The sequence below is a fragment of the Diaporthe batatas genome (assembly GCF_019321695.1).
Source record: "Diaporthe batatas strain CRI 302-4 chromosome Unknown Contig00003, whole genome shotgun sequence".
Taxonomy (NCBI): domain Eukaryota; kingdom Fungi; phylum Ascomycota; class Sordariomycetes; order Diaporthales; family Diaporthaceae; genus Diaporthe; species Diaporthe batatas.
In genome coordinates this window covers 2,871,421-2,884,251 of record NW_025408550.1, presented here as the reverse complement: position 1 = coordinate 2,884,251, position 12,831 = coordinate 2,871,421, and the positions used below count along the sequence as shown (strand labels likewise).

The 12,831-nt window shown below is 56.0% G+C and overlaps 3 protein-coding genes across 3 annotated transcripts; all 3 read right to left on the bottom strand.

Annotated features, from left to right (window-relative positions):
* Positions 1-1,422: 1,422 nt before the first annotated feature.
* On the bottom strand, positions 1,423-4,551 carry KVR01_003101 (uncharacterized protein; the record flags this gene model as incomplete). Its single annotated transcript, XM_044791356.1, has 4 exons — positions 1,423-1,711; positions 1,856-2,082; positions 2,832-3,065; positions 4,516-4,551. 4 exons carry the CDS (start codon positions 4,549-4,551, stop codon positions 1,423-1,425), a joined length of 786 nt encoding a protein of 261 aa, XP_044648116.1.
* A 1,096-nt stretch (positions 4,552-5,647) lies between these two features.
* On the bottom strand, positions 5,648-10,207 carry KVR01_002908 (uncharacterized protein). The gene has a single exon (XM_044786575.1). The coding sequence runs from the start codon at positions 9,767-9,769 to the stop codon at positions 6,302-6,304; it is 3,468 nt and encodes a 1,155-aa protein (XP_044647923.1). The 5' UTR covers positions 9,770-10,207; the 3' UTR covers positions 5,648-6,301.
* A 976-nt stretch (positions 10,208-11,183) lies between these two features.
* On the bottom strand, positions 11,184-12,694 carry KVR01_002769 (uncharacterized protein). Its single transcript, XM_044781280.1, has 2 exons — positions 12,230-12,694; positions 11,184-12,171 (listed from the first exon to the last, which is right to left on the bottom strand). Exons 1-2 carry the CDS (start codon positions 12,458-12,460, stop codon positions 11,449-11,451), a joined length of 954 nt encoding a protein of 317 aa, XP_044647784.1. The 5' UTR covers positions 12,461-12,694; the 3' UTR covers positions 11,184-11,448.
* Positions 12,695-12,831: the final 137 nt, after the last annotated feature.

Sequence of the window (12,831 nt, the reverse complement as noted above, 5' to 3'; positions counted from 1 at the left end):
GCGCCAGGGGAAGGGGAGCACGAGGACGAAGGCGCCGATCTTTCTGCTGGCAGAGAGTTGTGCGAAACCACGGTGAGTCTGGCGACCGCCCAGTAGAGGCGGGATTCGGGCGGGTTCAATGGGAGAGTAGGGACCTTTGACGGACAGGAGGCGGCTCAGAGGAAGGGGCCGTGGCTTGGGATTCGGGCGTGGCGCGAAGAGAAAGGGTCGGGAGGGTGGCTGCGGCCCAGGCCAGGGCAGGTATGGGTAATATGGGCTTGAGGTAGGAGCCGGATTGGATGATGGTCGCAAGACGGTGCGAACGGATCAATAGTAGTAGTACACAGTACGTGCGTTTTGGGGTCCGATGGTTTCAAGAGCTGGGTCTGCGGTGGGATGGATTCATGCCTGGTGTGTGGCCAGGTCGGAGGCAGAGAGAGACAGACATACAAGTCCATCTCAGGGACAGCACAGCCAGCAGCATGGATGCCTTACCGCATGACGCTTCCCCACCAAGCAGCCGACGAAACAGCCCTCCACCCTGGTCCATCATGGCAATCAGAACCGCCCCACCGCGGGAACCACACTGCATACCGGAAGCTTAGTAGTAGTCCTGGGGGGCCCCTGCGCAGCTGCCACTTTACTGTGTACCGTTAGCTTTCAGGGTGCACGCATCTTGTATCGCACACCACGGGACTCCGTACCGAGTACCTTGTCTTACTTACAGTACATACTTAAGTAAGCACCCGGGCAGCACAGTCGACCTTAGAAACAGCGGCTCTTATGAGGGCCGGCGAGGGCAGAAACAACCTGAGGTTACTCTACAAGTGTTTCAAGTCGACCACCTAATCAAATAATTAAACTGCTGTTCTGATGTGTGTACATATATCTATATATCTATACATCTATATAAATATATAGACTATTTATATTTTTTAAGTTCCTCTATTAAGCTAGAAGCAAACAGTTGGGGTCTCTAAGGGACAAGGCATAATGTATCTTTCAAGATTAGCTTAGTTAAGTTTGCCATATAGGACTTTTCATAGTGACTTCACAATCTTCTGTGGACGAATATAAATCTGCTATTGCCCTGAGGGTTCTGGTTCTGCTCTACAAGCAAACACCCATCTAGCAAACCCAAGAGACCATCAGCTCCACAAGACCACACACACACACACATATATATATATATGTACAAAGTCAATATATGCCCCCCCCCCCTAAATTCTCCGAGCTAGGAAAGAACATTGACCAACTATCTACGTCCCAAGTAGTCTACTTGAATACCAGGCGGAGGCTGGTACCAGTACCCCAGTCAAAAGCCCCATCGCTCAATCCGCCCCATCAAGACATCACCACCCCCGTGAAGGTTAAAAGTACAGTGCAATACACATGTAGTGTAACTGCCCAATCTCACACGTCCAACGTCATCATCAGACCTAATCAACGGCTCATGAGGCCGTCCACGATGCTCACCTGGGCCTCAAAAACCGACCCAGGAGTAGCCCATTTCCGAAGTTTCGCTACGACCACGTCCGCCAGGCCTGTAACGTCAGGCGTCAGGTGCCGGAGATATGGAGATTGGCTCGCCAGGAAAAGCACAATGAAGCATGCCAATGCCCCGTCCGAAATCGACCACAGGTAGGGAGACCGCTTGTCCAAGACATCAACAGCCCCCCGCAGGAACGCGTCACATGACTGGATGCAAATGTGGCACTTCTCTATGATTGTTCTAGGAATTGGAGACAATGGGAAGAATTGAGTGTTAGGGGACCTCGACGGGCCCTGAAGGATCGGCGGTGATGGCGGTAGGTACTTGTAAGAAGCAACGTAGACGACGAAAAGGCGGTATATGATATGGCGAGCATGGTGGTACCGTAGGCTTAGTATGCGCCTCCTGTCGTTGGAGACTGGGTCGGCCATTATAGGCGGTGTTATAGGTATCGAGATATAGTACTGTTCGAGTTGCCGGTTCAGTTCGGAGCTGATGGCAACAAGCCTGTTGAGGTTTGGGTTGGCGGCAGCCGGCACCGTCTCCGAAAGCACGGTGACATCGATGCTATCGGGAGAATATAAAGAGCTGTGTACCCTGTTTATCAACCTCTGTATGGCTGTTTCGGCCACAAAGTAGATCAAATCATCGTGATCGCTGAGATCGAAGCTCCGGGGTAGGGGTATCTTATCGCCAAGCGGCTCTATTCCAGAACGGACGACATCAAGAGTGGCTGCTCGATCACTGTTGGGTGTTAGTGGGAAGATAACAATGACAATTTGTCCACTTGTAAGGAAACAAGTGAATATAACACCTGATGGTGTTCTGTTGGGAGGAAGGGAGGGGGGCTCATCCGTCAGCACAGGCACCGGGCTGCTTACCACTCGGCTGTGAAACAGCACCAAAATATGCGGAGGCGATCCTCATGATATTGCTCTGGCTCGGTCGGGGCCGGTTCCGTCTGTGCTAAGTCATAGCTGGCTGCGATGGAAAGGCCCGCTGTGTATATCATCTTCCATGAATGAAGCGGTCGACCCAGATAGGAAAAGTACGTCCCTGCCAGGAACAGAGCCTGACAGACTCTGAGGTTGGGCGTGAAGCCCCACATGGACTTTGAGAGGATAATCCTCAGAGCAGGTTGGAAAAAGCCCAGTCCGAGGTCTTCGGCAGGCCCGCTCTCGTCCTCAGGGAGAGCAGCTTTGGTTGATTGGGAAGCTACACAGCCCAGAGCCCAGATACAAAGGCAGATGGCGGTTTCGATGTCCTGTGTGGGGCCGTTCTCCAAGAGGTCGCTCTGGAGACTCTCGTAGTACTGCCGGGAGAACAAGGGAAGATGTGGCGAGACATGCCTGAAGTAGGCGTCAGCGAGCTCCTGCAGTAGCCCTGGCGCGAACAAGGGCCAGCTGATGGGCTCGGGGTTGACGAGGTCCAGGGGACGGGGGAGCGGTGTGCTCTCCTCGAGCTCGTGGAAGTAGGTCCTTGGATAATCTCCGATGACAGACTGGATGGCTGGGAGTGACAGCAGCCATGTCGACGTGGCCGTGTGACGGGTGGGGATGAGGAACTGGGCATTCTCGAAGCTGACGTCGGCAGCCTCCAGAGATCGATTGGACGCGGAGAGTGGCGACGCGGCCGGGATCAGAGGGGAAGAGCGGAAGGACGGGAACGAGGCAGGAGTTGTCGAGTTGTAAGCATAGTGATCTGCCCGCGCCATATCACTCAATCTCTGCCCCTGCTCTTCCAACAGCCTGCCCACCAATGTCAGCAGATGCGGAGCACACCAAGATGGGAAACAGGGTGGCAGCGAGTGAGGAACGGGGCGGGAGGTGGTTGACGAGGCAGGGCCCTCAGCCAGCGGTGAAGCCTGTCGCCACCATGGGAGCCTGGAAAAGCTGCAGGGCTGTAGGGCAGGACTCACGCCTCTATCCGGCTGAGTCTCTCAGCGACCACTCCTTGGGAGGATGAAGATGTCTCAACTCTGGACGAAGGGTTAGCCTTGGACTCGAGAGAGGTGCCGAGACAGCGTATGAGCGTGTCTCATGTGTCATACTTACCGATCCACGGGAAGCTCCTTATAGACGCAGTCGGCTGTTGCCTCGACACAGGTCGAACAAGGGGTGTTTCCATCGCACCGCCGCTTCCGATGTCTGCAGAAGTCACAGGCGAGGAGAGCTCCTTGAAGGCTGTTAGTCGGCGTGGACTTGACACTAGGCGACATTCCATTCGGGGGAGAGGGCAAGTGCAGGAGAGGGGAGGCTTACTTTTCCTTGTGTAGTTCATAATCTGGCCGTGTCAGGATAGTATGAGGTTGTATTGTTGTATTGAAGGCAGGAGAGAAGCTACAAACTGGACCCAGCACCCAGCCCGATGATCCGTGACTAGGTTGGCTTACCCATGGATAGTCCCACACCTGAGTCCAGCGCCCCGACCCCGGGTGTGTATGCTTCTTGAGGCCGGGTCATGGGCACAAGATACTATATATACCTAGGCATGCGTGTGGGGGGCCAGTCCTGGAAGTGCCCTCAGACAGGCTGTGGGCACGACGAAGGGGGCCCGGCCGGTTGATCTTTTGGTCTTCCCGCGCGGCGAGCCACAAACGGTGCACCGGGTTGGACCATTGACGAATGAGACGGTACCAACGATAGATAGAGTGGTGTTTGTCGAGGGAGGTCCATGGCCAAAAGTTGGTATATAACGGTGGTGGATAGGGAGTTGCATACTCGCCCATGTTGGCGGTGCGTGCGTGTGGTGTGTGTGGTGAGTGTGGCTTGGGGAACCTTGGAGTCAGTCAGTGCAGGTGTCGCCTGACGTGTAGGACAAGGGCGTGAATTCGCCTCTGCAGGCATTGTGTTTCCAGAGCGTTCCTATCGTTGTTGCACGAGTGGATTCCTGGGTGTTAGAAAAGGCCGGTGTCATTACAAACCGCAGTCGCGCGCGGGATGGATTAGTCACTCCGCTAAGAGGCTAAAGTCCGCTGCGGCCGCAGCCATCTCCTTCCATGTTCGACCCGTTGACCCGTTGCATCATCTCGCCTGCCTTGCAACCTTTCCAGAGCCACGGCCACTCCGATTTGACTGCATGGCTGCACATGCAGCGTCGGCCGTCTTGGAACCGTCCTGTTGTCCCGACGCCGCGGAACCTTTTGCTGCATAGAGCCTCCAAGTGTCCTGCAAGCTGCGCCTGTGATACCACCCCGCATCGTCGATAGAGGCGAACTCTTCATGGTGGCTGATGTGCATGGCTGGGCCATCTACGGAGTACGGAGTACTGTGGTACACACAGACTGCGTGTACTTACCTCATTCGGAAGGCAAGTCAACAACAACATTGGCCAGAACTCCAGGGTCGTAACCGTATCACCACATGCTGCTGTGTTACTTATTAGCATATGTTTCGTGCCCCTGGCGCGCTTCTAGAAGAAGCTGGAAAGATGCCGATGCGGAGCCGACTCGCTACAACAATCATTACCGACCAAGGCCCGATTTGCCTTGTGAAACGGACTCGGTATGATCAGAGGCACCGACCTTATGGTTGTTGCTGCCAGCGACAAGAGCGACTCAAGCCTACCACCCGCAATGGGAATCATTATTCCAACGGACATAGTCGGAAACTACTCGTCAGCGGCCCCGTTCCGGCCAACTGGCCAGCCCATGACCACCCACATCTGGATGGCCAATCGAACCCCTTCCGGCCATGACCACCCTCCCAATCAGCCCTGTCCTCCTTCTCGCCGAAACTTGACTGTTTTTCGGGGGCCTGTCGCTGTCGCCGACTGCGGCTCGCCGCCAGGGGCTCGAGATTGTGGCGTGTGAAGTGCCCCTGGGCCAAGCACTGGCCTGGCCAGAAATACTGCCTGCCTGCCTGCCATCCTGCCATGACGGACATGCAGCCACTGCAGCAGGGTCCGCCAGTGATGTCAGAGCAGGATCCCGCGATGACCACGGAGCAACGGAGTCACAGGGCGTGTATGCCCTGTCCATATGTGTGGTAAGACCCGCGTATGCAGTCAGCCAGGCCTGCACAGTTTGCGGATCCGTATACCAGAGCCTGCTCACTCTGAACATGTCTACGCAATGTTATCCCGACGTCTTGGCAGATGGGGCCTCATAATTTGCTTATGCATTTCACATCTACCTCAACCGTGCTTTTCAGGGGACAACATTCGCGGGGTAACGAAGCTATTTCGAGCCAGAGAGTGCCAGCCCGTCGGCTTCAACGCCGTGCAACCGCCGATCAGTCTCATTTCGGCGCCGATCCGGCCGCGGCGCCGATCCTCTCGCGGCTCGGCTTCCACTTGGTCACAACGAAGGATACACAAATTGTCTTTATGGGCAGCATCTCTGCAATTGTTGCATTTACGGTCCAAGATTGGAATGAAACTCCCATAGTGTTGGTAAATATGGAGCACTGACACTGCTCGCTACGTTGTGCTGCGTGCGCCAACACCGAGACACCGGCTGATACTTTCCGAGCCTCGGATCCGAGGGGCTGGGCCTGCCCTTCATGGGGGGCCGACCATCCCCAGTCTCATTGCAAAGTGCCCATCTAATCTCCAGGCGGCCAGCGGCCAGCTGCCAGCGGAAGCAGATCGCCAAACACAGCACAGATTCCGGGGAGCACCGGCCGTAATGAATCTAGGATGAATCAGACAGGATCTCTTGCTCGGCGCCGTGCGAGGTGCGGTCCTGTGGGTTGCGAGTACGCGTTTCTTGATGTATTAATGGTGCTAAGTTCTGATGTCCATCGCAACCGCTGTTGCCTTGCCTTTCCCGAATAATGCTATGCAGGCTGGCCTTGTCCCTCTAACTCTCTGCCATGCCCATGAATCGTATCAATCTACGTCATCCGGCTTCGGTGTTGCTGTAACCGGATCACTCGGGGCAACCGGGGCAGCCGGGGGAGCCGGGGCACCGGTGGAACCCGCGCTGCCGGAGACCACCATCGAAGGCTCCGCCACGATCAGGCCCTCTGGGACCTGCGTATGCGTACTTGGCGAATTGCTCCTTCTCTTTGTCGCGCCTTTCCCGACTATTTTCTCCGTCCAGAACCCACTGATGGGGCTAGAAGTGCGCTCATGAGGTGTCGTCTTGCTTGCCTGGCCCTGGTCTTTCTTTTGGCTGCCGCCGGAGTGCGTGTCGTCCATCTCGCTTTCCGAGTCTGCCCAGTCCCTGTCGCTCCAATCCACAGAGTCGACTCTCTCACGGACAGGATGCATTCTCGGCGGGGAATGGTCCACAGAGCTGCTCGGCAGGTCCAGGACTCTATCCTGCGCCTCGAGATTCTCGCTCATCGTCCGATTGTGTCCGCCGTGTTCCGAAGCCTTCTGTGAGGTTCCTTGATCTTTACTGCTAGAGGCTGGACGCATAGCCTCTTCTGTCGGCCCAGGCTCCGACCTCGTCTCGCCGCCGTCTTCAGCTGGAGGCTGGCTGGCCGCTTTGGCTCGCTCAGTATTCTTCTCATCTTCGTCACGCAAACGGGCCGCGCACGAATCGCTGAAGTGGGCGTCGACGAGGTGTTTGACCACAGGCCAGCCGAATGCGTTGGCGAACATGCGGCGACAGATGATGTTGTTGTGAGCATCTGGTTCCAGCTTAACCAAGACCTTCCGCCAAGAGAGGTTGCGGTGGTAAGCGCGAGCTATCTTCTCCTCTACTTTCATGTTTGCGCTGTCGATAACCTCGGATGGGTCCTTGTCCGGGTTCGTATTTTCCGTGTCGTCGTAATCCTTGGTTGAGGATAATGAGTCTTGATGTGCAGGAGGCTGATGCACCGAAGAGGTTGCCGACTGAGAATTGCGGCTCGACGAAGATGCCACTGTGTTAAATGACTTCCTACGCAGGGCCAAGGTGCCAGTGGGCCGCTTCTTTAAGGGTGGTGAGGGAATATCTTCTGGGTGGTAGACTCGATCGTGAAAAATGGTTCTCGGCCTCGTGGAAGGATCGATGATGTAGTCTACAGAGGGTAGCTTTGGGTTAAGGAGATCTCCTGCGGACTCGAAGAATGTCGTTTTCGGTGGTGCCGAAAGGTCATTCTCTCCATCTGCACCCAATTCGTGACCAGACGTCACCTTGGACTTTTGAGAGGACTGCGAGGATTCTGAAGCATTCTCGTCGAGGCGTAGAGTCTGGCTGCGTTGGTAAATTCTCTTCTGTTTCGTGGTTGGCGACGCTGGCGGTTTACCAGGCTCATTGTTGTTCTTGAATAAGGAGAAAAACCCGGAGAACGGATTTGTGTTGTTAGTGACTGCCGTGGATGACGGATGTCCTTCGTCCTGGTACGGCGTGGTGACGGTCCTCAGACTTTGCCTGTCGTCCTCCATCATGGCATCATTTGGAGGTTGAGGCACCTCGTGAGAATCGCCGTGGCCCACAGGAGTGACCGCTCCTGAGGCAGGGCTGTCATTATCGCTGCCTTCCCTGGGTGTCCAGGGACCACTGCGAGGCGACGTAACGTTTGCGCCGGTGAGCTCAGCCCAGCCAAATCCAACAACGGTCTCGACGAGACCGGCTTCCCGCCGTGCCTTCTCCACGCGGCCCAGTCCCTGCCAGTCCAGGAACAGCAAACAGCTAGTTCGGAGCGGGACGATCCCGTCGTTGACGACGTTGGAGTACACAGTCCTGTTTCGAAACTTCTTCAGAGCTATGTGCGCTGGACCTGTGGGCAGTATGCGGAGCAGCGGTTTCGACTCGGACTGAGACTCTCCCATGACCTTCTTGTGAGCATTCTCGCCCAGATTGCTCACAATTGCGCCCCAGCCGTTCCTCGCAATGGTCGGGGCCCTCCAGGTCAATCCAAGATCCTGTCCTGTCCTGCCAACGAGCCCGAAATCCAGTGCGAACTTGACGTACATTGGGTTCTCGTGGTTGAGACCCAAGAACGGGGATGCCAGTGCAATAAAATTGATGGGTTTAATAAGGTCAAAGAACTGTGGCGAGTGCTTCTGGATGTAAGCCACGGCGTATGTCTGGACCAAGCCACCCAGCGAGTGTCCGATGAAGCTGATTTTAGTGATTGTGAAGCCCCTGTCTTGGAAGCCTGCTGCATTCTTGTGGATGGAGCTATGCTTGTGGGTCGGCTTCCCTTCAGCGTCCTTTTGCGAATTCGTGTCTCCTTTAAAGCTATGCGAGAGGACCTCTTGAGCTGCCTTACCTGACGGTAGGAAAGGTTGGTCGGGGTAGGTGATGGACAAGACATATCGGGCGAGTCTTTTGCCCAGGTATTTGATCCCCCTCTCCGTGCGGGTGGCATTGCCGGAGAAGCCACGAACGATGGTCTCCTCGTCCTCTGGAACTTCATCATAGGGATCGTCCAGCATCACACCCGAGTCGGTATGTTCTTCGAATCCTGACTCCTTGGCCTTTCGGGACTGATCTTGTCTCTCCTTGGCTCGTCTCTGCTTGGCATCGATTTTCGCCTGCTTGACACCGGCATCGATGCTCTCCTTGAGAAACAGCATATCGGAGCCCAGATTGCTGTGGAGACCGTGTGTGAGCATAACCAAGTGCACGTGTTTCTTCTTTGCTGGTTTCCGATCTTTTTCAGTATGCTCGTCACCAGCCTGAGCTGTCTGGGTCGCCTCAGAGCCAGTGCCCTTGGTAGCATCAAGCGGCTGCGGTAACTGCTCAGCGCCCGGCAACTCGGGTGTATTCCAGAGGCTGGCGGTGTCTTCAACCTTCAGATGTATTGCCCTGGAAAATACGCCTTTGCTTTGCGCATTGTGGCGACCGTCCTTGGCGCCCTTGCCCTGCTGGAAGTCGCTGACCCGCCCCGGTTGAGGAACTTGAGCATGATTTCCTACAACAGGAATGCCAGAGTTTAATGTCAAAGACTTCTCATCCCGCGCGAGCAGCACGTCGTAGTGGACGGCAGCAGAAGCCGAAAAGATGACCTGTGACGCCACCTCGATGATCCATGAGACGCTCTCCCCATCGTGTTCGGGGCCATTGCCGAAATGACCTGAACCCCCGGTGCCGGCAGTCTGCCTGATTGTCTCGGGGACTACCAAATGACATGTCCAGGTTCCGCCGGCCTTGAGCATGGGCTCGAACTCTGGAACCCCGTAGAGGCGCGCATCCTCGAACTTCTCGTTGGGGTTGAAGGTGGCGGGATAGGCGGCGGCGGAGAGGTTGTAGGGTCCGTGTACGAATGCAGCGCGGAGGGCGATGGCGGAACTGTTTTTTATGCGCAGGTATAGACACTCAGGCGAGGGGAGGATACGATCTTGTGACGGCGTGTATGTGACTGTATATCGGACCGTCTCCCCGATCTTCAGGCTACCGGTCTGGTGGAGCAGCAGCATGGTGGTGGTGTCGGTGGTAGGGGCAGGTCGAGAAAATACAGAGGATCGCCGTTATTGTGCACGGGCAACCGGCATGTTCGAGAAGGGGCCCGAGTATCGCAGCAGTGACCAGGACGGATCAGGGTCAGGTTGGAGGTTGGAGGTTGGAGGTTGACGGGACCGAGGCGGATATAGGTAGGTACCCAGGTAGGGCTTGGATAAGAAGGCGGTCGCGTGCGAGTGCCCGAAGGAGTGCGGCTGGACGGTGCACAGTTGTGTCGTCGCTAGGAACGACAAAGGGCGGTCATGTTGTCGGCGTGTCGGCTTGAGGTTGTCTGACAGGTGACAGGGCTGAGCAGGTCGATCCTCCAGGCCGGAGTTGAGGGAGCCTGTGGGACGAAGAAGGACGTGGGTAAGGAGGGCGATGTCAAGATGGGAAAGTAACCAACATCCGAATTCGACATCTTGGCGTCGGTATGCAGTACCGAGATATGCTTGGGGTCCGCACAATCCCCCCTATGAGCTCATGGTTGCGGGTTTGTCTGTGCGTTGGCACCACCCGAACGCGCCTCCTGAGTATCCCGTCTGCATGCCTGGATGCCAGGATGCTTGCCACCTAGGGTCCCAGGCACTTGTGGGCTAGGGAGGCAGGGAGGCACGGGGTACCCACCCAGCCGGCCGGGTACAATGTGCCTGTCACAAGGCAGTGCAAGTACAGTACAATCGTCCCAAGGGCATGCCTATTGCGACGAGGGTTCATCCCGGCACTGATCTCGCAAGTAATAGTCTATTCTTTCCATTTTTGAACCACTTTGCAGTGACTGTACCATATCCTCGGGCTCGGGGCCACATTGCAGGCCATCTTGGACCGACCGGACGTTTCTGCGACACGGTAGTCCGTGCTGCTGCTGGCCACTGGCGAGCGAGGCTTCAAATGTTAGCGCTCCTACGTCACTGCACGACGAACCAGGGTCCCTGAGAAGCACCCTCCTGCGACAAGCTGTTTCTCCCTCAGAGATCGGCCCGCAGGGCTCGCGCACGGAATTTGATAGTGCTGTGTATTAAGATTCCGACAACATTAATACACACCTAGGTATTTTAAGTATGTGAGATGAGACGCTGTGCTCGAGCCGATCTACGTCAAAGACTCAAACATGTGATACTTTTCTTGGAGCAGCAAGCCAGGCTTGTTTCCAAGCCCCTCCGAGAATTGCGAGTTTGTTGGTTTCGTATTCGCCAGAATGCCGGATGCCGGCACTTTCGGGGATTTAGGTACGAGTACGGGCCGCGGCCGAACTCATAGGAAGCCTAAACATGTCTGACACGGCTGACAGTGAAAAGAATTGCACTGCCAGTCCGGTCGTAACGCGAAGGGTGGCCGAGGATATATGAGATTGGACCTAAATGTGTGGCAGCAGGTACGCGGTGTGGTGTCCGGAGATGACCATAGTCCGGGCAGCCGTGACCTCACCGTTGCGGCGAAGAACTGTGTGACAGTAACTGACATTGCATCGAGCCTGCGTCTAGCCTGCGTCTAGAAGGGCATGCTGTGCGTTCCGAGGGGACAGCTTCTTAGGCACGGCTGGTGCACCTCCTCCGGCCTCGGCCTCAGCACATCAGTGCAGTATCGCTGCCACCGACTCACAGCCGGAACGAGTGGTCTTGTCCTTCCCTGAACCAGCAGATGCCCCTCCTCTTGTTCAAGGCTGGACCCCTGCTGTGTCCATAATCTCATCCATCTGTGCCATCATTGCTGCCTCTTCGTCTTGAGCCTGCCCGCCGTCGCCGTTGTGAACACCTCTCGCCAGCAGCTCCGCCTGCACTGTCTTCCTCGTGACCATGCCCTCGGTCATCCATGGGAAATCCTCGCGTTGCTTCCTCACCCATCCCTCGAGGCTGCGCATGGCGACCACCAGGAACCCAAGCTCTTCTCGCTCCACATCAAAGACCTCCCACCATTCGCATTCGGGCATGTGTGCTCCAACGTCCTTGGCGGCGTTGTAGATGGCCGCAACTGCCAGCATGTTCGGCTGATGCGTTAAATACAGCAGCTGGGGCGAAAGCAGTGCCGTGTTGAGATACTCAACTGTCCGCCTCGAGATCGAATCCTTGGTATGGTTGCAAAAATCCAAGGTCTGCAAGTATGTGACTGCCAGGGGGTGAGGCAGGGCCACGTGCGTATCAAAGGACAGCGTATAGAGCACCCTCGCCTCCAGTGCTAGGACACGGTTGTGAAAGGCGAAGTAGTCGGCATCGCTCAGGTAGTAAGAAGATGGGTCATCTACAGGCGGTTGAGCGCCCTTGCCCTTCATGAAAGACGAGCTGCTGGACAACAGATAGGCATAGACGTTCGAGATGTCCCGGGGCGAGCGAGCACGGGAGCCCAGCTTCGAGACGAGGAAAACACAGGCAGCAGAGACGTCCTATTCCAAATTTTAGTCGGGGCGGGTCATCAGAATCGGGATATGGACGGCCATTTACACTAAATTCATTTGTGAGGAGTGGCCGAGACTCTGCCAGCCAATATCTGGCGAGGATGACGTTCGCCTGAGCCGTGGCGGACTGTGGCAGCTGAAGAAGAACACCCGCAGCCTGTGTCAGGGATTGAGTCACGTAGAATATGACATCCTGCAAGTCGTTGGGAAGAGAGCTGAGATTGTTCCGTTGATACAATTGCTCGGCAGTTGCCAGGGGGTTGGTCATGTGTGCCATGTTCTCAGACAAGTTTGAGAGTGGATGCCCAGACAGAGCCGAGCAGCGCCTTTACAGCCTCAGTGGCCCAAGGCACACCAATAACTTGCCGTTCAACTGGGTGGCTGTCCTGGTTATCTTCGAAACTGGAGGTAAAACTCCGGGTAACAGCTGTGTGGTCTGGATGCAGCCCAAAAGGCAGGCACGGATGGCAGTGGAAGGGGTCTCGAATTCGACGTGTGAAGCTGGCTGAAAATGTTGGGGCGAGTGAAAGGCAAGTACGTTCCAAGGTTGCTTGCTCGGCCGAGATGTAACCTTCAGCCAGGCCCGCAGCGCGTGGGCCATTTTACTTGCCCCACTGCCGCAAGGCTGCCAAGCACAGGAGCTTAAGC

What these genes read in the sequence shown, in the direction of transcription:
- KVR01_002908 (XM_044786575.1), bottom strand. Translation starts at nt 9,769, where the DNA reads ATGCTGCTGCTCCACCAGACCGGTAGCCTGAAGATCGGGGAGACGGTC.
- KVR01_002769 (XM_044781280.1), bottom strand. Translation starts at nt 12,460, where the DNA reads ATGGCACACATGACCAACCCCCTGGCAACTGCCGAGCAATTGTATCAA. An exon ending in TCCTCACAAATGAATTTAGT is followed by an intron (nt 12,172 to 12,229) that starts GTAAATGGCCGT and finishes AATTTGGAATAG; the next exon opens with GACGTCTCTGCTGCCTGTGT.